Source organism: Xenopus laevis, chromosome 9_10L, assembly GCF_017654675.1.
Source record: "Xenopus laevis strain J_2021 chromosome 9_10L, Xenopus_laevis_v10.1, whole genome shotgun sequence".
NCBI classification, from domain to species: domain Eukaryota; kingdom Metazoa; phylum Chordata; class Amphibia; order Anura; family Pipidae; genus Xenopus; species Xenopus laevis.
Window position 1 is genome coordinate 127,206,774 of NC_054387.1, and position 23,417 is coordinate 127,230,190.

General features: G+C 38.5%; 2 protein-coding genes across 12 annotated transcripts in view; both read left to right on the forward strand.

Annotated features, from left to right (window-relative positions):
- On the forward strand, window positions 1-23,411 carry LOC108701960 (interferon-induced very large GTPase 1-like). Its single transcript, XM_018236971.2, has 5 exons — window positions 1-986; window positions 7,913-9,692; window positions 12,233-12,495; window positions 15,345-15,416; window positions 18,735-23,411. The coding sequence occupies exons 1-5, from the start codon at window positions 977-979 to the stop codon at window positions 23,405-23,407; spliced, it is 6,798 nt and encodes a 2,265-aa protein (XP_018092460.2). The 5' UTR covers window positions 1-976; the 3' UTR covers window positions 23,408-23,411.
- The window catches only part of LOC108705602, a 411,717-nt gene that overhangs the window by 136,649 nt on the left and 251,651 nt on the right, over window positions 1-23,417 (forward strand). The window lies entirely within an intron of this gene.

Here is a 23,417-nt window from a genome sequence, read left to right on the forward strand (position 1 = left end):
CTAGCAGCCCTAGTAGATATTCATATTAGACATTGCAGAGGAAGTGATGAAATATGACATCACTTCCAGTTGACAAAAGATTCTAATTGGAATGTGCTGTCAATTCCTGGAGGTTTGCTGGTGGTCATGATGGTCATGATGATGGTTGATTTGTTTTTATATTCTGCTGTACATTTTGTTACCCTGGGGCTGATAAAAACATTGGTGTTATGGTACTTTTATTTGTTTTAAAATGTATTTCCACTTCAAGAATAAGAGCTCAACTGATTGCTTACATATTTCAGTTACATAGGATGCAGACAGACAAGATTGTACTTGGTTAGCTGTAGTGATGAGTGTAATTTCTTGCCAAGTTTCACCATGAAAATGACTTCTGTAGACTCCAATGAATGAAAGAAATTGTTGCACGGCGAAATTTTTTTATTGCCTATGGCATTTCGGTGAATTTTCAGCGTTTCGCAAATTTTCGGCAAAACAAAGCGGCCCAGATTCTCCCGTTAGCTATTATGCATTCTCAATAGCAAATAGGCAGTGAACAAGAAAAAGAGAGCAAGAACACAACATGTAAACCAAACAATTAATGATAATGTTTTAGTAAATGTTAAATATGTTTAAACATTTTTGCCTTTAGTACCACTTTAATAATTGATGTAATAATGCAAATCATTTGGTGCTTCTCCAGAATTCATGTTTGATAAATAAGCCCTTCTGATTCCCTTATGAAACTAAAATTTGCATAGAGGAGTATTTGAATAGGCGGGGCATAATCTCTATCCCAGGCATGTTAAGCTCATCATTTCTCATACTCCATTCCTGCATCTAGCAGCAGCACTTCTACACCTGAACTCCTATTCTATTATGGTTAAGAGGAACATTCCAGAAATCGGAACATTTTATGATGAACTCACCGTTTACTGTTTATCCTTCTTTGGCTGAAAGGATTATAATCAGTATGAAACTCTAGTTACAGTCCGCAATGGAAACAGGTAAGAATATTTGTATGACGTGGAGCTATTTTATTCTGTTAGCCAGCTTATTAAACAGCAAATTCTTTTTGTGAATAACCAAATTCATATAAAGCTGATACCTTCATTTAATAAAGTGCAAGCTTTGAGAGCTTCCCGTTGTTCCCAGTAGTGTCTAATTTACAAGGGCAGAACACTGTCCCTGGAAATACTCTACATTTTTTAAAGTTAATCAGCTGCAGACAATTATTTTAGGCATCCTATGACCTGCGTGACATTGTCTCTCTCAGTGTATCAACTACAGTTATAGAAAAAGAAGGACACAGTTGTATTATTATAATAATATTATCAGTGTATAGTGGTTGATGTGCCCTTTCAACACATTCATTGCACCAAGGTAAATACTGTTAATATTTACGTCCCTAACCCTAACCCTAATACACTAACCCTAACCCTAATACACTAACCCTAACCCTAACCCTAATTTACCTAGATATTTTGATATATCTAAGTCAGAAACGTCTTGAACCTCTTTCGCTACAGTTCCTGATGCTTTTGTGAAGTAGAAATTGCTGCATGGATATTATTGCCTTTAGTTTCTGTTCTTCTAGTTTCGTTTCTCCAGAAGTCTCAGCTATTCCCAACCTCTCACATTGGGGCACATTTACTAAAGTGTGAATTTTCTCCTTCTCTAACTCCATCAAAGTTCCCCTTCATTCGCCAAGTTTTACAACACTTCTCTTATTTTCTAAAAGTCGTAAGTATTTTCTCCTTGGGTAAATTCTCTGTGAACATGTGCCAGTATATTTTTGCCATACAATTGTAGTGAGGAAAATGATCTAGTGAAGAAATAATGTATATAGAAAATCTGCTTGGGTGGGGTGGCTGCTCTTTATAATGGCAGTTTGCCAGTCTGTACCTGGAATATTTATTTTGTTAGGATGGAAGAGTTATTTATATTGGTTGGAACAGCTATGGAAAACTCTGCATACACTGTGCCTTTAGTTTCTGATTTCTAGTTTCGTTTCTCCAGAAATTTACCTATCTCACACATTGTCCCTAAGAGCTTAAAGGTGTAGTACATGTACATGGTCAAAGCTATGAACAATGCAGAATTTGCAGTCAGCCCGTATTATTTTCTTTCTTTCCGTGGTAACTTAATTTCTTGCAACTGATATTTCATAATCCATCATATATGTGTTTTACATTTTAAATATGTCATGTGTGAATACAGCTATAGTACCCCTACAACTAATATATATATATATATATATATATATTTAGGGATACTGTCGCGGGAAAATATTTTTTTTACAAAAAGCATCAGTTAATAGTGCTACTCCAGCAGAATCCTGCAAATCTGTTTTTCAAAAGAGCAAACGGATTTTTTTATATTTAATTTTGAAATTTGCTATGGGGCTAGACATTTTGACATTTTCCCAGCAGCCCCCAGTCATGTGACTTGTGCTCTGATAAACTTCAGGCACACTTTACTGCTGCACTGCAAGTTGGAGTGATATCACCCCCCTCCCTCCTACCAGCTGATGTAATGTAAACAGAGCCTTGTCTGCTCAGCCTGTCAATTGAACAATAGGCAGGTATCAAGATAACAGCTTTCACTGACACCACTTCAGAAGGATTCTGCTGATTGGACTGAGAGGAGCTCTGTAGCTGCCTGCGGTTACCAGTGCTTTGCTTTGACTAAAACAAGGCAGCAGGCTAAGTTATACAGGGAACTCTGAGTATCACTCATGTATTATAAGGGATAATGTACCCCCTACTGTAAATGATAAGGATATTAGAAGTCACTGAGGGGTTCGGTGACCATATAAAGACACAAGGCTGCAGGCTGAGTTATACAGGGAACTCTGAGTATCACTCATGTATTATAAGGGATAATGTACCCCCTACTGCAAATGATAAGGATATTAGAAGTCACTGAGGGGTTGTTCTGTGACCATATAAAGGCACAAGGCTGCAGGCTGAGTTATACAGGGAACTCTGAGTATCACTCATGTATTATAAGGGATAATGTACCCCCTACTGTAAATGATAAGGATATTAGAAGTCACTGAGGGGTTCGGTGACCATATAAAGACACAAGGCTGCAGGCTGAGTTATACAGGGAACTCTGAGTATCACTCATGTATTATAAGGGATAATGTACCCCCTACTGTAAATGATAAGGATATTAGAAGTCACTGAGGGGTTGTTCTGTGACCATATAAAGACACAAGGCTGCAGGCTGAGTTATACAGGGAACTCTGAGTATCACTCATGTATTATAAGGGATAATGTACCCCCTACTGTAAATGATAAGGATATTAGAAGTCACTGAGGGGTTCGGTGACCATATAAAGACACAAGGCTGCAGGCTGAGTTATACAGGGAACTCTGAGTATCACTCATGTATTATAAGGGATAATGTACCCCCTACTGTAAATGATAAGGATATTAGAAGTCACTGAGGGGTTGTTCTGTGACCATATAAAGACACAAGGCTGCAGGCTGAGTTATACAGGGAACTCTGAGTATCACTCATGTATTATAAGGGATAATGTACCCCCTACTGTAAATGATAAGGATATTAGAAGTCACTGAGGGGTTGTTCTGTGACCATATAAAGACACAAGGCTGCAGGCTGAGTTATACAGGGAACTCTGAGTATCACTCATGTATTATAAGGGATAATGTACCCCCTACTGTAAATGATAAGGATATTAGAAGTCACTGAGGGGTTGTTCTGTGACCATATAAAGACACAAGGCTGCAGGCTGAGTTATACAGGGAACTCTGAGTATCACTCATGTATTATAAGGGAGAAGGGCTGCTCGTGGACGCTGGAGAGCAGACAGGAAGTGGGGAAAGTGAAAGCAGTAGCTGCTCTGCAGACCATGGGACCACTCTCCTGGTGACATCAGAGAGGGGAGGGGGAGTACACAGAAGGGGAGGGGGAGTACACAGAAGGGGAGGGGGAGTACACAGAAGGCTCCTCATGTCGTAGTGACTTGGCTTTTCAACAGAGGCTGGCTGCCTCCAAGCACACAGGTAATGCTGTGCCTGCTGTTAGTGCAGCACTTGATGAATGTATAATGAGCAAATATGGAAGCCTCCATGACAAAATAAAAACTGTAATAACTTGTGTATGAATTTGTGAATTAACATTTTAGTTGCCAGACAGTGTTTAGTGAGGTGTACTTTTTATAAAAAGGCAAAAAAAAAAAAAAAGTTTAAAATGATGACAGATTCCCTTTAATCCAGATCATATTATTTATGCAGGTATGGGATTCGTTATCTGGAAACCCATTATACAGAAAGCTCAATATTATACAAATAATCCACTTTTTTAAAAATGATTTCCTTTTTCTCTGTAATAATAATAAATTAGTAGCTTGTACTTGATCACAACTAAGATATAATTAATCCTTATTGGAGGCAAAACCAGCCTATTGGGTTTATTTAATGTTTACAGGATTTTCTAGTAGATCCAAATTACAGGTCCTGAGCAATCTGGATAAAAGGTCCCCATACCTATATATATATATATATATATATATATATATATACGTTGAAGTAGGTATATACATGTCATGGGTCTTATAGTGCTAACAGCAAAGTTTTTATTTGGAGACTGATGTTTCAACCTCAATGAAGGTCTTCTAAAAAGGTTGAAAAATCAGTCTCCAAATAAAAACGTTGCTGTTTCCAGTATAAGACCTGCCATTTACCAAACTATGTGGCGTACAGAGGCAACCAAGTGACAACAGTGAATATGAATTTTCACGACTGAAACTTTGGCTACTACAATATGAACACCCAGTGTGTGTATTATGTGCCATAAGACCCCCTAACAGTATGAAGACCCTAGAAAACCATGGGGTAAATTCACTTAAGCGCGAAGTGGCTAACGCTAGCGCAAAATCGCCAGCCTGACGTCATTTCGTTACTTCACCGATTTACTAATGGGCGCTGGCGTAAATTCGCTAGCGAAGTGGCCCTACTCTAACGCTACTTCGCACCCTTACGCCAGGCGAAGTTGCGCTATGGCGAAGGGACGTAACTACGCTAATTCACTAACTTGCAGATTTTCATGAACGTTAACTCTTGCGCCAGACTTGCCTTCGCCAACTGAGACCAGGCGAAGGCTGGCGCAAGAGTTAACGTTCATGAAAATTTGCAAGTTTTTTTCCTTTAAAAAAGGAAAAAACGCTGGTGTCTTTTCCTTTTTTAAGGATGATAGGCTGAAAAAGATCGTACATTTTTTTTGGGGGTACCCTCCTTCCCCCCTACATTTCCTAACATATGGCACCTAAACTATACAGTGGGCACATGTATAGGGCAAAATAACAACTCTATTTTATTTTATGAAGCTTTCCCAGGCTTGTGTAGTGTAATGTATTTGCTGCTACATATACGTCCATTGTACTTTAACTTGGCGCCGTATGCAAATTAGGCATCGCTAGCGTAACTTCGCTTTGCTGGACGAATTAACGCTAGCGCAACTTCGCTACCGTTCGTCTCCCTTAGCGCAACTTCCCATTTCAGTGAATTAGCGGTGCCCTGGCGAAACTTCGCCTGGTGAAGTGCGGCGAAGTGTGACGAAGCCTGCGCTAGCGCAGCTCCGCAGGTTAGTGAATTTGCCCCATATCTTTTCAGAAAGTGCACATTCTGCCAAATCCAAAATGGTTAAATATTTCTTTCTACTGCAAACTACCAAACTGTAAAGCAATGCTGAACATAGCGGTTTGTATGAAATTTCTGAAAATTGTCACATAGCTTGCATTTTACCCCATTATAAGCCCCACATTTCGTAATGCATCAGCATAAAACATCCTAAATATGAGCGCCAGGGGTCTACTGAACACTTTGATGCCCAATATGCATAGATTTTCTAAGCCATGTGGTGTACAGAGACAACCAAATGACAATAGTGCATATTCATCTTCACCACTGACACAGCTGCTGCAATATTAACACCTGGGGGCAGATTTATCAAGGGTCGAATTTCGAAGTGGAAAAAACTTCGAAATTCGACCATCGAATTGGATTACTTCGATTTGGAATGCTGAAGTCAAAGTTTTTTTTTATCGAATTCGGACGTTTATGGTCGAACAAAAATAAATCCTTCGACTTCTAAAGACTTAGCCAAATATTATTCAAAGGATAATAATTTTATGCAAACGTTTTTTAACACCCTATAACTTTAACGGGGGTGTATGGATTAATTATTACTCACCAATTTTTATGCAGTCTTCAAAGATTACCTTAATTGATTTGCAGCAATTTTAATGAATTTAGTAAAGTTTACTTTTTAACAGTTAATCAGTTATTTACAATCTTCTATAATGAATGGATTTTAATGTGTGATATATAATAATGAATTAACTTTAATCTCACCTGGGTCAATTTAATCCTGGTTATTTAAGTGAACTTCTTAATTTCATTTGAAGCACTAGCACTTTATAGCACAATATTAATTAATCCTGTTACATGATTTTTAATTGCTAATGAATTATTAGCACCTAGCACATAGCACTTTATTGGGTAACCCAGCAATGGCTGCCCAATAATTGAAGCAACACTGGGTTAGTAACCGTTAACGAAACTGTTAATAAACTCTGACACTGCTGCACTAATACTTGAATTTACTTTAATTGGTGGTCAATTGAATAGAGAGGGGTTTTACTTCTTTTCATTTCTATAACCAATCAAGTATGCTATTATGTGAATTTTAACATAGTTATCACCATTCAAAGGGTTGTTCACTTTTGAGTTAACTTTTAGTATGATGTAGAGAGTGATATTCTGAGACCATTTGCAGTTGGTTTTCAATTTTTTTATGTGTTTTTTGAGTTATTTCGCTTTTTATTCTGCAGCTCTCCAGTTTGCAATTTCAGCTATCTGGTTGCTGGGGTCCAAATGACCCTAGCAAACATACATTGATTTGAATAATAGACTGGAATATGCATAGGAGAGGACCTTGATGAGAAATAAAAATGAGTAATAACAATACATTTGTAGCCTTACAGAGCATTTGCTTTTTAAATGGGGTCAGCGAATCCAATTTGAAAGCTGGAAAGAGTCAGAAGAAAAAGGCAACTAATTAGAAAACTATAAAATATAAATAATGAAAATCAATGGAAAGGTTGCTTAGAGTTGGCCATTCTATTACATACTTAAAGGTGAACAACCCCTTTAACATATTTTCTTGTGATGAGTTTATTATTATTGTTGGAAAACGTCTACATTAATAAATTCATATAAATAATGCTTTTAAGAGTCCAGCATTATTGCTTAATTTTTGAAACTCTGTTTAATTGCAGTTTTTAAAGGATAAGTAAACCTTTAAAATAAGTGAGTGTGAAATTGACGATGGTGCTATTTAAAACACTTTTGTAATTTACATTCATTATTTATTTTTCTTTAATTCCAAGATATTAAGGGAAATATGTACTGTTAATATAAATAAATTGTATTACAACAGCGCCACCTGCTGGTCATTTTCCCACTATTCTGAGCACCAAGTAGTCAAGGAAGTTGTCAGGAGAAAGAAAGAGGCTGCTCTGATGTTCTTCTGCTTAGGAAAAAAATTAAAAACTTTTCTCAAATCTTTCCTAAGCAGAAGAACATCAGAGCAGCCTCTTTATTTCTCCTGACAACTTCCTTGACTACTTGGTGGTCAGACTGGTGGGAAACTGACCAGCAGGTGGCGCTGTTGTAACAAAATTCATTAATGTTAACAGGACACGTATCCCTTAATATCTTGGAATAAAAACAAAATAAATAATGAATGTACATTGCAAAATTTCTTAGAATAGCACCCTCGTTAATTTTACATTCACTTATTTTAAAGGTTTACTTATCCTTTAACCTTTATATCTCCGAACACTACATAAATAACCAAAGCGGATGTCTTAAAAAATCATTGTATTTTTCATTTATTACAGTGAAAATGACAGGGCGCAGCAATGTAAAAGTTGCAGTACGGGTGCGGCCAATGAATACAAGTGAAAGACAAAGCCAATCAATGTGCATTGTGAGTATGAACCAAAAGAAGATCCTCCTGCAACCAGTCAGCGGAAATAGAGACATTTCTGAAGAAGCAAAAGAATTTTCTTTTGATCACTGCTTCTGGTCTGTAGATGACTCATGCCCTGATAATTATGCAGGACAAGAAGACATTTTTTTAAACCTTGGACAGGAGATAGTCGACAACACCTGCCAAGGGTACAACTCTTGTATATTTGCTTATGGACAAACAGGATCAGGTAAAACCTTCTCAATGACGGGACCAGATGATGACCCAGGCCTGATCCCGAGGTTTTGCTCTGCCTTATTTAGAAGAGCAGAGGTCTTACATAACTTAAAAGTGGAGGTATCATTCATGGAAATATACAGAGAGGAGGTGAGAGATCTTTTACAGTGCAAACAGCCCGTGAAGAATCTCAGAGTCCGGGAACATACAGTGACTGGTCCTTATGTAGAGGGATTGACCCAACATACAATCAGTAACCCTGATGATATAAATGTTTTGCTGACAGCAGGAAATAAACATAGGCTGATGTCTTCTACTGATATGAATGTGGAAAGTAATCAATCACATGCCATTTTTACCCTCACCGTAACCCATTCTTTTCATCAAGAATCTGATCACGAGCTTCTTAGTAAGGTCATCTTTGTGGATCTGGCAGGCAGTGAGACGACACATAAATCAAACGATGAGAGAAATGATTTGGCTGGATGTATGAATATAGACCAATCTCTTACAGCTTTGTGTACTGTCATTACTTCCCTAGCCGATAAGTCAAAAGAAAAAAAAGGGCAATCTGTTGCCAAATACCACAATTCTGTGCTCACTTGGCTCCTCAAAAATAATCTAGGAGGGAACAGCAAGACTGTTATGTTAGCAACTATTAGTCCAACGGATACAAATTATCTGGAGACTGTTTCCACTTTGAAATACGCAGACATGGCCAAAAATATCGTTAATTATGACATTGTAAATAAGGACGTCCAACAGAAGGGTGTTCAAAAGTTGCAGGAAGAAATAAGGAGACTGAAAAAACTGTCCCAGAAAGCTCAGAAGAAGCACACCAAGCAACTGCGGTCAAAACTCACAGAAGCAGAACATCTCCTTAGAGAAGCTCAATTAACTTGGGAAGAAAAGCGAAAAAATACAGCTGCACAGGACATATATAAACATCTGGAGCAAATGATCGGAGATAAAGACAGAATCTACCTTAAGCTCAACCCTGAAACTGCCAGTGGCAATTACTTACATTTTTTAAAAGGTCACAACAAGATCGGTTCAGGCGCTTCACAGGATATCCAGCTTTTTGGGCCGGGAATTGAGGAAGATCATTGTGTGATCATTGTCAAACCAGACGGAGATGTAGCTCTGATTCCAAATGAAAAGGCAGAGATCACAATCAATGATAATAAAGTTCTCTCCTGTACCAAATTAAATCATCAGGATAAAATTATACTAGGGAGCAGTAATATATTAATCTTAAATCAGTCTAAGAAGAATCACCCTGACTGTCATACGCAAAATAACAAAGAGGCAAAAATACAAATAGCACAAGATAAGATTATGGATCATGAATTGAATGGAATGGACCAGACTCAACATCACGGAGCATTTGGCTGTAACAGCGAATATGTTGACAATAATTCAGGAATTCCTCTGTTAAAGGAAGAAAACATAACAAATGTTGCAGATGACAAGTAAGAAATTAATAGTTTTCAATTAATAATTTTTTTGTTTATTACAGTGAATATGTCTAGTTTTGCCTTGCTGAACAATTAGCAAAATCACACAAAAACATCAATGGGCTGTTTTTTTTATGGGCACATTTTTCTTGTGGGAAAATATTTGTGCCGAGATTTTTCAGCAGTTTTGCAAAGAAAATTTGCCAGTGGTGAAACATGGAATTTTCCCCACCAATCTATTCCTGGTGAAAAATGTCATTTATCAATATAAGTTGAAATTTTCAGCTTAGTTTTCTGCTAAGAGGAGCACAGACATGAGTATCAGGCAAGTAATTACTATTATCTGGGAGGGGGGAGCTAACATTTTACACTTTACTTCTCCTTTATATTTACATATATAGTGGCTTTACTTTTCTCCTCTTATCGCCTGAATTAAAGGTACAGGAATGGAATCCATTATCCAGAAACCCATTATACAGAAAGCTTCATATTACGGAAAGGCTGTCTCCCATAGGGGCAAATTCACTAAGATTCGTAGTTGCACTTGTCCGCTTCGCTGCACTTTGCCAAGCGTATTTTGGGCAGCGCTACGCAAATTCACTAAAATCCAAAGTTGCGCTCAGGGGAAGCGTAAGGTTGCGAAGTTGCACTAGCGTTAATTCGCCAAGCAAAGTGAAGTTACGCTAACGATGCTTAATTTGCATACGGTGCCAAATTGAAGTTACAATGGAGGAATATGTAGCAGAACTACACAAGCCTGGGAAACCTTCAAAACAGCAAATAAAATGTTTAGTTTGCCCTACACATGTGCCCACTGTATAGTTAAGGTGCCATGAGTTAGGAAATGTAGGGGGGAAAGAGGGGAGCCCCAAAAAAATTTTCGATCTTTTTCAGCCTATCACCCATAAAAAAAGAAAAAACACCAGTCTTTTTTGGGACTTAGAAAAATGTTTAACTTTTTTTGAAGCAATCCCTATCTACTCTATTGCACTTCGCCTGGTCTGAGGTGGCGAAGGAAGTCTGGCGTAAAAGGTAGCGTTCAGAAAAATGCACGCGGCAGTGAATTTGCGTAGTTACGTCCGTTGCGCAAATTCGCCAGGCGTAAGGGTGCGAAGTAACACTAGCGAATTTAAGCCAGTGTCCGTTAGTGAATCGGCGAATTAACGATAATGCGCTACGCTAGCGAATTAACGCTAGCGTTAGGCGCTTCGTCCTTTAGTGAATTTGCCCCATAGACTCCATTATTATCAAATTTTTCAAATTTTTTAAAATTATTTCCTTTTTCTCTGTAATTATAAAACAGTTCTTTACTTGATCCCAACTAAGATATAATTAATCCTTATTGGAAGCAAAACCAGCCTTTTGAGTTTATTTAATGTTTATATGATTTTCTAGTAGACTTAAGTATGAAGATCCAAATTACAGAAAGATCCATTATCTGGAAAACCCCAGGTCCCGAGCATTATGGATAACAGGTCCCATACCTGTATAAGTATTTTCTTTATACAGGCAAACGCCATGATATATTTAGGTAATTAAATTAATTATCAATGAAAAAATACATACGCAACTATATAAATATATATTTTTTACAAGATGTCCTACTCGAAGGGGCTGATTCATTAAGGGTCGAATATCGAGGGTTAATTAACCCTCGATATTCGACTAGGAATTGAAATCCTTCGACTTCGAATATCGAAGTCGAAGGATTTAGAGCAAATACTGCGATCGTACGATCTAAGGATTATTCCTTCGATCGAACGATTAAATCCTTCGAATCGAACGATTCGAAGGATTTTAATCCAACGATCGAAGGAATATCCTTCGATCAAAAAAACGTAGGCAAGCCTATGGGGACCTTCCCCATAGGCTAACATTGAGTTCGGTAGCTTTTAGCTGCCGAAGTAGGGGGTCGAAGTTTTTTTTAAAGAGACAGTACATCGACTATCGAATGGTCGAATAGTCGAACGATTTTTAGTTTGAATCCTTCGATTCAAAGTCGTAGTCGAAGGTCGAAGTAGCCCATTCGATGGTTGAAATTCGACGTTTTTTTACTTCGAATCCTTCACTCGAATTTAGTGAATCGGCCCCTAAATCACTGTGTTTCTGCAAAACTGTAGGAATGGCAACATGTCTAGGAATATTTCAATTACTGTATTTCATGCAATGTCTTATTAAAGATTGCATTAACAATGCAATAGTATGATTTTAGTCATATTCCTGAAAACTTCTCCTCTGCTTATCTTTCATATGCAAATCATCACAATGCAGTGTTAATTTGGGACATAACAATACTTACGACCGTAAGAAATGAAAGGGCATAAAAAATAGTGGAATGTATATAAATAGCAGAAGTAGGAAATTTGACCACAGCTTTGACTGCTTATAAGTTGGCTGATGTTATAATTGGTTAAACATTACTTTTATATAGTTTTATTTCTATTATTTGGTCATTTGAATGTCCTGTGAGTGCTCTACAAAATGTACCAATACATGTTTCCTTATATTATTTAATGCATCCCTAACCACTAATCTACTAATTATGAATTTTTTAGATCACATAGTTCACAAACAACAACCTGGCCGGAAAGTGTTTCAGTTAGAATTCAAAAATCACAAAAAGAGTTGATGGAAATTCTTCACCTGAATCTTGATGAGTTATTGGATGCACTCGTCTCAAAACTTCTAATCACCCGGGAGGACTGCATTCATATACAAAGCGAAAATGACGGAATGGAGAAAATTAAAACATTATATAAGATTATTTCACAGAAAGAAGTAGAAATTTGTGAAAGATTTCTTCAGCTCTTCGAGAAAGGTAAGTGTGCTAGATATAAACAGAACTACAAATTCTTGAAATTGAAGCAAATGCAGGTTTTTGGGTGACTGTAATGATAAGCATGGTATCTTATAAGGCACAAGGGGGCTTATATTTGGTATTTTAGTATTAAAATGAGTTAACATCTGTTTGATTAAATACATAACTAGAAAAGTATAATTAAGTTGTCCTTTGACTGAAGATAAGATGAGCTATAAATAGGTATTGGAACTAGTGATGGGCGAATTTATTCGCCAGGCGCGAATTCGCGGCGAATTTGCGCGATTCGCCGCCAGCGAATAAATTCTCAAAACGCCCGCGAAAATTCGCGGCAAAAATTAGTCAAAAACGGGCGCTGGTGTCAAAAAAACGGGCGCCGGCGTCATAAACGAGACGCCGGCGTCGTTTTGTGAATTTTTCGCCATTTCGCGAAGTTCGAGAATTTTTTGGCGAAGCAAAAACGGCGCAAATTCGCCCGTCACTAATTGGAACACATATCCCGAAAAAGGTTCAGCATAGTTTGAACCCTTACTTAATCAAATAATCAATTTAATTCAGTACGTTTAGATGCTCTTCAATATCAGGAGAAAACATTTGGGATAGCAAGCATGCCATCTGTAGAATTAAAAAATTAAATGAAATTCATTTAAAAAAAAGTGCAAGTGTCACAAGAAGGATCAGGAAGTAGAAAGCTCATCTTGATATTACAGACTAAACATTGAATGCATTAAAGTTGAAGAAATGAAGTGGAATGTCCAATGCAATAAGAGACTTTTTTTACTTAAATCTTTATTAGAGGAATACTGCAGAACATTTTTTCTGGTGTGATACTGTCATGGGAAAACATGTTTTTTTCAAAACGCATCAGTTAATAGTGCTGCTCCAGCAGAATTCTGCACTGAAATCCATTTTCCAAAAGAGCAAACAGATTTTTTTTATATTCAATTTTGAAATCTGACAGGGGGCTAGACAGTTTCCCAGCTACCCCCAGTCATGTGACTTGTGCTTTGATAAACTTCAGTCACTCTTTACTGCTGCACTGCAAGTTGGAGTGATATCACCCCCTCTCTCCCCCCCAGCAGCCAAACAACAGAACAATGGGAAGGTAACGAGATAACAGCTCCCTAACACAAGATAACAGCTGCCTGGAAGATCTAAGAACAGCACTTTAGGGCTATTCCACACGGGGAGATAGCCTTGCGTTTGCGGTCGCGGCGACAAAGCGCCACGCCAGTCGCCGCGACCGGCGCAGGCGACAGTTTTGTATGGGCGCCTATGTAAAAACGCCTGTGCTAACCACACGAGGCGATGCGCTTTTCAACAGTCGCCTGAAAATGCCTCGCCAGGCTTTTTCAGGCGACTGTTGAAAAGCACATCGCCTCGTGTGGTTAGCACAGGCGTTTTTACATAGGCGCCCATACAAAACTGTCGCCTGCGCCGGTCGCGGCGACTGGCGCGGCGCTTTGTCGCCGCGACCGCAAACGCAGGGCTATCTCCCCGTGTGGACTAGCCCTAAAGGAGAAGGAAACTCCCAGGGCGCTAAACCCCTCCCCCCTCCCCTGTGCTGCCCCCCTCCCTCCTCCCCCCCAGGGCTACCTGTCGCCCTCGGCAAATGCCCCTAACTTTTTACTCACCCCTCTGCGCAGGTCCTGTCCACGGAGTTCGCAGTCGCCATCTTCTCCCACGCGCGTCTTCTTCCTGCTCTGACCGGCGTCTTCTGGCGCATGCGCAGTAGGAACAGGTACCGGTACGGCTCTACTGCGCATGCGCCGAATGTCACGAAGTTTTCCGATTTCACTTTTGATATTCGGCGCATGCGCAGTAGAGCCGTACCGTACCTGTTCCTACTGCGCATGCGCCAGAAGACGCCGGTCAGAGCAGGAAGAAGACGCGCGTGGGAGAAGATGGCGACTGCGAACTCCGTGGACAGGACCTGCGCAGAGGGGTGAGTAAAAAGTTAGGGGCATTTGCCCAGGGGGACAGGTAGGCCAGGGGGGAGGAGGGAGGGGGGGCAGCACAGGGGAGGGGGGGAGGGGTTTAGCGCCCTGGGAGTTTCCTTCTCCTTTAATAGTAAAAGCCAAATCCCACTGAGACTGGTTCAGTTACTTTATGTAGGAGAAATAACAGCCTGCCAGAAAGTAGTTCCATCCTAAAGTGCAGGCACAAGTCACATGACTGGGGCAGCTAGGAAACTGACAATATGTCTAACCCCATATCAGATTTCAAAATTGAATATAAAAAAATCAGTTTGCTCTTTTGAAAAATGGATTTCAGCGCAGAATTCTGCTGGAGCAGCACTATTAACTGATGCGTTTTGGAAAAAACATGGTTTCCCATGACAGTATCCCTTTAAGTGATACACAGTGCAAACCAACATTATAAACCCTTTGGCCACACACATATATAAACAACCCTGCCACTTATCTGAGGCAATGTTTCTACATTATACCAAACCTTGTAAGACACACATTGTTTTCAAATCCAAACAAAAATTATTTTTAAATTGTAAATTAGTTATGTTCCATATTTCGATTTAGTCCAATTTTTCATAGTTGCAATTTATAAAAACTGTGAATTCTGTCACCTAGTTATACGAGTTATAACACACCTGCATAAATAATATTTATGTGTATATTGCACATATTCGAGACTTTATTATATGGCTGAGAATTTATTCAAGGAAGGAAAATATCAACAAAATGTTCCAGAAATTACCCAGATGACCACAATGAACGTGCTTTCCTCAGAGTGACTAATTACACCAGAACATAAAAAAATATTTGAACAAAAAGAAAAAAGTAAATAAAATATGTTGCTTTTTGTGTAAATATTCTAAACATTTATTCTAGAAAATCTAAATAAGAACAGAGATGAAGAAGGCCAGCCTGATGTCAAAAATGAAAATGAGGCAGGAGACACAGGTATTTTTCATTTTTACATCTAAGTAAAATGTAAAACAAATTCTAATTCATATGATTAAAGTGATATTTAATCATATGAATTTGATCTTAAAAGTGGAAAATGCTTTTATTGCTAATTATTGACAATATTAATCAAGTCAATCAAGTGTGTTTGTGTGTGTGGTTGTAAAAATAGAGTACAAGCTGGATGGCCAGAACCAAAGAAATGTTATACATACTGTACAATGAAGGTGAGGTGGTCTGCACTCCCAATATCCGTATTTCTCAAAGTGCTTTATTCCATAAATTACACCAATGTTTTGGCTCCTGCTTGGGGCCTTTTTCAAGTTTAAATAATACAAAGTGAAAAAAACAATTTATACCATGTGACAATTGTTAACAACCAGTCTTCACACATGACTATTACCTGTACATGTGCCAACTAATTATACCTAATGAGCTTCCAATGAATCTGTAAAGGTACAGTACATAAAACATTGGGGCAAATTCACTAAGCGCCGAAGCGCAGAACGTTAGCGTTAATTTGCTAGCGTTTGGCATTTTCGCTACTGCGCAAATTCACTAACGAACGCTGGCGTAGTTTTGCTAGTGTTACTTCGCACCCTTACGCCAGGCGAATTTTCGCTAGCGACGAAACTACGCAAATTCACTAATTTGCGCAGTGTACTGAACGCTACCTTTTACGCTAGACTTCCTTCGCCACCTCAGACCTGGCGAAGCGCAATAGAGTAGATAGGGATTGTTTCCAAAAAAGTCAAAAAAAATTCTAAGTCCCAAAAAACGCTGGCGTGTTTTCTACATGATGGGTGATAGGCTGAAAAAGATTGAATTTTTTTTTGGGGCTCCCCTCCTTCCCCCCTACATTTCCTGACTCATGGCAACTTAACTAGACAGTGGGCACATGTGTAGGGCAAAATAAAATTTTTATTTGCAGATTTGAAGGTTTTCTTGGCATTTGTAGTGCAGATACGTATTCCTCCATTGAAATTTGTATTTTGCGCCGTATGCAAATTAGCCTCCGCTAGCGTAACTTCGCTTTACATAGCGAATCAACGCTAGCGCAACTTCGCAAACTTACGCTACCCCTGTGCGCAACTTCGGATTTTAGTGAATTTGCGGAGCGCTGGCGAAAATTCGCCTGGCGAAGTGCGGCGAAGTGCGGTGCGGTGAACTTCGATTCTTAGTGAATTTGCCCCATTGCCTTTAACAAGCCATGCAGTGTTTATCCAAAGCTCTTTTTCTAAAAGGATACTGTCATTTTCAAAATGCATCAGTCACAGGTTTACTTTTGAAATCTGACACAGGGCTAGACATATTGTCAATTTCCCAGCTTCCCCAGTCATGTGACTTGTGCTCTGATAAACCTCAGTCACCCTTTACTGCTGTACTGCAAGCTGGAATGCTATCACCCCTCCCTTTCCCAGGAGCCTAACAACAGAAAAATGGGAAGGTAACCAGATAGCAGCTCCCTAACACAAGATAACAGCTGCCTGGTAAATCTAAGAACAGCACTCAATAGTAAAAATCCAGGTCCCACTGAGACACATTCAGTTACATTGAGTAGGAGAAACAACACCCCCTCCCTTCCCCCCCAGAAGTCCATCAGCAAAACAAAGGGAAGGTAACAGCACTCAATAGTAAAAATCCAAATCCATATCTAGCAAGTGTATTTTTTTTTAGTTTTAATATCAGTGTGTAGGGAGCCATCTCAGGTCATTTTGCCTGGTCATGTGCTTTCAGAAAGAGCCAATGTTGCACTATAGAAACTGCTTTCTGTCAGGCTGTTGTTTCTCCTACTCAATTGCAAGTGAAGAGTTGCAGTGGGACATGGATTTTTACTATTGAGTGCTGTTACCTTCCCATTGTTTTGCTGATGGACCTCTGGGGGGGAAGGGAGGGGTGATATCACTCCAACTTGCAGTACAACAGTAAAGAGTGACTGAAGTTTATCAGAGCACAAGTCACATGACTGGGGGCACCTGGGAAACTGACAATATATCTAGACCCATGTCAGATTTCAAAATTGGATATAAAAAAATCTGTTTACTCTTTTGAGAAATGGATTTCAGGGCAGAAGTCGGCCAGAACATCAATATTAACTTATGTGTTTTAAAAAAAATATGTTTTCCCATGACAGTATCCCTAAAGTGCGAAGTTGCGTTCAGGGTGCCGATCATAGGCGAATTTTCACAAGCGTTACTTCGGCAGATGCGCTAACATTGCCTAATTTGTATACGGAGGGAAATGATCAAGTTACATGGACGTATATGTTTCAGCAAATACATTACATTACACAAGTCCAGGGAACCTTAATAAATAAAATAAAGTTGTTATATTGCCCTACACCTGAGCCCAGTGTATAGTTTATGTTCCATATGTTAGAAAATGTAGGGGGGAATCTGGTTACCCCAAAAAAAAAAAAATGTTACAGACCTTTGCAGGCTATCACTCTGAAAAAGGAAAAGACGCCAGCGTTTTTGTGACTTAGATTTTGCATTAAAAATTTAGGAAGTCCTATGCATTCCATTGCACTTCGCCTGGTATGAGCTGGCGAAGGCAAGTCTGGCGATAGAGGTAACGTTCAGTAAAATCCGCATCTTAGTGAATTTGAGGAGTTTTACTTCCATTCGCCAGAGTGAAAATTTGCCTGGCGTGAGAGTGCGAAGCAATGCTAGTGTCTATTTCCTTCGCTAGAGAAGTGACGCCTGCACCCTTTAGTAAATTGGCGAAGTAACAAAATTACGTCATGCTGATGACTTTGCCCTTTAGTAAATGTGCCCCATAGTGCCATATTTAGACATGAAAATTCAAGATATACAGGTCTTTCTCTGTAAAGTTCCTGGGTGCTTCTGAATTACTATTTTGACTTGATTTTCTTGTTCCTGACTTTCCTGCTTTGGTTCTGACTACGCCTGCCCTGAATTTTTCCCTAAAATTTGACCTTGACTTTAACTCTTTGGATGCCACACATTTTACTATTCTTGCTTGCCTGAACAACAGCTTCCACGTTGGTCCATGTTGGTCCTAACTTCCATCTCGGGAAGGCCACTGTGCCATACATCAAGCAATTCCCTGATATTTAGTACAGTGCACCTTTAGTGTAAATAGTCATTTTAACCAGTTTAAAGACAGCCAGTCAGAGTATCATTTATGGGTAGATTATCTAGCATTTAGGCAAAATTCACAAAAGTTGAACTTGATGGATGTGTATCTTTTTGTTTTTTACTTCCACTACTAAACATACATGTGTGTATGCGCATGTTTCTATTTATGCATGTGTACAAATATAGACAGCTAATTTTTATTTATTTGTTTTAGATGAGAAAAATCCCTTTGGACAACTCCTGGCAAAAATGAAAATGGAATCCTACCAATCTGATAAATTGTCTTTACGTACATTTCTTCAGATTGGACAAGAATGTTTCAAAACAATGGGTACCTGCTCCAATGAAACCTTAGCCTGGAATTTCATTCATAAAATAATTGCATTAAATGGAACAGCAAGAAACATAAGCATAATCAATGAAGACAGTAACAAAACATTTGATGATTATGTGAATGATGACTTAGCCTGGGACAGTACAGTTGAAGCCTCTAGTTCAATCCATCCTCTAGATGTTCTCTGTGTCATCCTCCATTGTTCAGACCATTTTTTGCAGCAGGAAATATTTACAAAAATGTCCCTCTGCCAGTTTGCAGTCCCTTTATTGCTCCCTGATACTGATGGTCTGAATTTCACCTTCATGTTATGGGTAATGAGAGACATTGTAAAACGCTGGAGACCAGAATCATTATCAGATACCAAGGGTTTTAGAGAAGAAAACCTGGTCCAAACAAGCATGCCAACATTCTCTTTTGTAAGACTGGGGGAAAGTAAACTATCTAAATCAAAAACCTTGAATCAAGTTCTCAGTCCAGCTCATCTCAACCATAACTGGTTTGTTCATGATAATATGGAAGGTGGGAATGACACTAGGACAGTGTCTGATGGATTAGTAGAAATAACTTGGTATTTTCCTGCTGGTAGCAGGAGCTCAGATATTTTTCCTGAACCCATTGGAGCTACAAATTTACGTGGAAACCTTGAGAGTAACATAAAACAATTTGACTTTCTAACAAAAATATCAGCAGCAGTCTTTATATTTATTCAAACTATCAACGCAAATCAGTATGAATTATTGCTGAAGTATAAAAATGCAAACACAAACTTTGTCTTTATTATAATACCAAAACATAACAAACTCGACAAAGACACAAGAGAATATCTAAAGACTTTGGTAACATTGTTAAATAAAGTAACTGTCTTAGTGTTTGATAAGGCAACTACTGAAGCTGCTTTTGTGAAAAGGGTTCAATTTACTCTTATTAACATGATACAATTACATTCCGATTGTCATACCATAGAGGAGATGGCAGAGACGGCATCTACACTAGGATTCAGTATAGATGAAAATAGGAAGGAATGTCAGGCTGCAAAAGCAGAAGCCAAATTTATTACAGAAGAGATCGTGGATGTGGTTGAATACAAGAAGGAAACTATGGAACGGCAAGGAGAGTCTCTGAAAGAACTGGCCAGATTAGAAAAGGAAATGTGTCAAATGAAAAGACAAGGTAATAATAGTTCAGAACACTACAAATCCAAGTTAATCAATGAAGTTGATATGATACGGAAACAGCAATATCATTTTGAGGTTAAATCTGGGATAAAGCACTTTATTAAAGCAATAAAGAACAAAAACTCTGTCGAAAAACAATATTTTTTAAAATGGATTAGGTTTTACCTCGATGTAACTGCGAGACAGAACCTCTCGGCATTGCAAGCAGAGTACAAAAAGAAATATAATACGGCCAGTAAAGAAATGCTCTCAGCACTGGACAAGAAGATGTCCGACACTTCACTGGGCATTGAACATTTCATAAGGGAACTGGGACAAATTTATGAGGCTGACTATTTCATAATTAAAGAAATGAATAAGAGAAAATTCAAAGAATTACCAGGAATTGCAGCTGATCTTCTATTAGATGGGTTCCCACTGGAACTGATTAATGGAGATGCCTCAAATATCCCTCTGCAGTGGATAACAGATGTTCTTTCTGTGTTGGACAAAAAAACAGGCAAGAAATGCAAAATAAGAGCCATTACAGTCCTTGGAGTACAGAGCACTGGGAAATCCACACTATTAAACACCATGTTTGGGTTACAGTTCCCTGTGGCCAATGGACGATGCACTCGAGGAGCCTTCATGTCCCTTATTAAAGTGAAAGAAAACTGTCAGAGGGAGCTGGGCTGTGAGTTTATTCTGGTAATTGATACTGAAGGCTTAAAAGCTCCTGAACTGGCTTCCTTGGATGACAGTTATGAACATGACAATGAGTTGGCTACACTAGTCGTTGGGTTGAGTGATATAACTATATTTAATATGGCCATGGAAAACACCACTGAAATGAAAGATACATTACAGATTGTTGTTCATGCCTTTCTTAGGATGAAAGAAGTTGGTAAAAAGCCCAACTGCCAGTTTGTCCATCAGAACGTGAGTGATGTCTCCGCTCATGAAAAGAACATGAGAGACAGAAAACGATTCCTGGAACAGCTGAATGAAATGACTGAAATTGCCGCAAAAATGGAGAAAAAAAATACAATAAGTAAATTCTCTGAGATGATGGAGTATGATTTAGAGAAGCACAACTGGTACATCCCGGGTTTATGGCATGGAGTCCCGCCAATGGCTCCAGTAAACACTGGCTATAGCAATAGCATTCATGAACTTAAAAAACATCTACTTGAAATTATGCAGACAGGTAAGGCTGTTACTATAGCAGAATATATTACATGGATATCAAGTTTGTGGAATGCTGTAAAACATGAGAACTTCATATTCAGTTTCCGAAACAGTCTAGTAGCCAAAGCCTACAATAACCTGGCCAAGAAATATTCTGAGCTGGAGTGGGAATTTGATAAAACAATGCTTGAATGGTTGACTAGAACAGAAACAGTGATCAAAAATCAATCCATAAATACAGTGGAAGAAAAAGCCAAAGAGTGTATCAATGAGGCTTACTATATTCTTTCGAAAGAGGAGAATACAATGCAGTCTGCACTTGAGGACTATTTTAACAAAGAAACAGACATTTTACCTTTGATAGAGAAATATAGAGAGGATTTTTTTAATAGTGTAAAACATCATAAGAGAAAGCACGAATCTGTGACAATCAGCAAGGTTGAAGAGACCGTTGTTGTACAGAAACAGAAACACCAGATTCAGTGTATACAAGACAGATACATAGAAACCATTGAAACAAAGGTCAATTGTCTTCTGGAAGATTGTAGAAATAAAAAGCATCAGCCTACTGAAGTGGAACTAAGTCAAGAGTTTGAGACGATGTGGAGAAACACCATTACAGAGTTAAAAATTATTCCATTACAGAGACACAACGTTGAGAGCAAAATGTTGGAAATTATTACTAAAGACATGAAAACCAGAGGGTCATCGGTCAATGAAAAGCTACAAAAACTCAAAAGGCTTCCAAGACCTAATGAGAAATCGGAGAGAAACACTTGGTCCATAGCAAACTCCATCATGAATGTTTTTAAATATTTTGTAAAAAATTCCAGTGACTCTAAAAATCCTGTTGAAGAAGATACTTTTTTTAACAGGGTGTTACAAAGGTGTTCTCAGTATGTTAAAACAAAGGTCACATGTGATGCCGACTATAATGATGCATATTGCTGGGAAATTATGAAGATAATCAATAATATGTGTGAGCAGAATGATGGCAAGAGCATGCAGTTACATGCAGAGTATGAGTTGAATTTGAAGCTTTGTGCTTTGGGTTATGCTGTTGATCATTTTCAACAAATGCATGATGCTTTTATTAGAAAAAATGACCCTCTTTCCTGTCTCTCAGCTTTAAAACCTGCATATTTAGCCACGTTCAAAAACACCTTTCAAGAAAAAGATGAGAGTTTTAGTAAAGCAAAGCTTTTCTGTAAATCCTGCATTAAGCCAGCGGTGGCTGATCAGATTAATAGAATACTTGGAATAAGAATAGTAGATGATGTTCTAGCCAAGACTAGCTCCCTGGTGTTCAAAGACAGAACTTTCTTTCAATACACGGTTCTAAAGAACTTAATCAAAGAAAAGGATTTTGAAGAGTACATACGTTATACAAATGATTATGAAGAGTTTGCTACAAACTGGATACAGAAATACCTTGTAGCTACATATGGGAACTTCAACTCATTGCAATGCAAGATTATCTCTTTTGCCATACAAAGAATAAGAGAAATTCTTAAAGAGCCAGAAATTCTAGAATGTAACAGCGTGCTTGAATTGGTTGAAAGGTTTAGTGCCAATCTAGATCAAGAACTGGCACTAAATCAGAGTGAAATGAAGGCAATTGTTTTCAAAAATACAGCAACTTCTAAAGAATTTTCTAACTATATCTGCAATTCTCTTAATGATACGGAAGAAGAGTTAAGGTCAGAGATAAAACATCAAGATAGTGAATGTGTGCTTTACAATTTGACAATTAAGCCAGAAGATGTATTGTTTAAAAAGGTGATTGGGTGCGGGAAGCAGTGCCCATTCTGTAAGGTGCCCTGTGAGGCCGGGGCAAGCAATCACAAGAAACACTTTGCAACTATACACCGACCCCAGGGGTTAGGAACATACAGGAACAGTAAAACAAAGATTCTGGTACATGAAATATGTTCCACCAGTGTAGTAAGCAATGCACATTTCAGGAATTCAGATACAAAAGATAAATGCCATCCATACAGAGATTACTGCACGTATTACCCAGACTGGGCCATTCAGCCTGACCCAAGCATTGATGCATCTGACTACTGGAAATTCATTCTAAAGGAGTTTAATACAGAATTTGCAGAAGTGTATGAGGCTAAACCAGCTGAAATACCAGACAACTGGCAAGAAATAACAGAAGCGCAAGCTCTAGAAAGTCTTAAGAAAACCTTTAACATGCTCTAAAAAGGGAGGA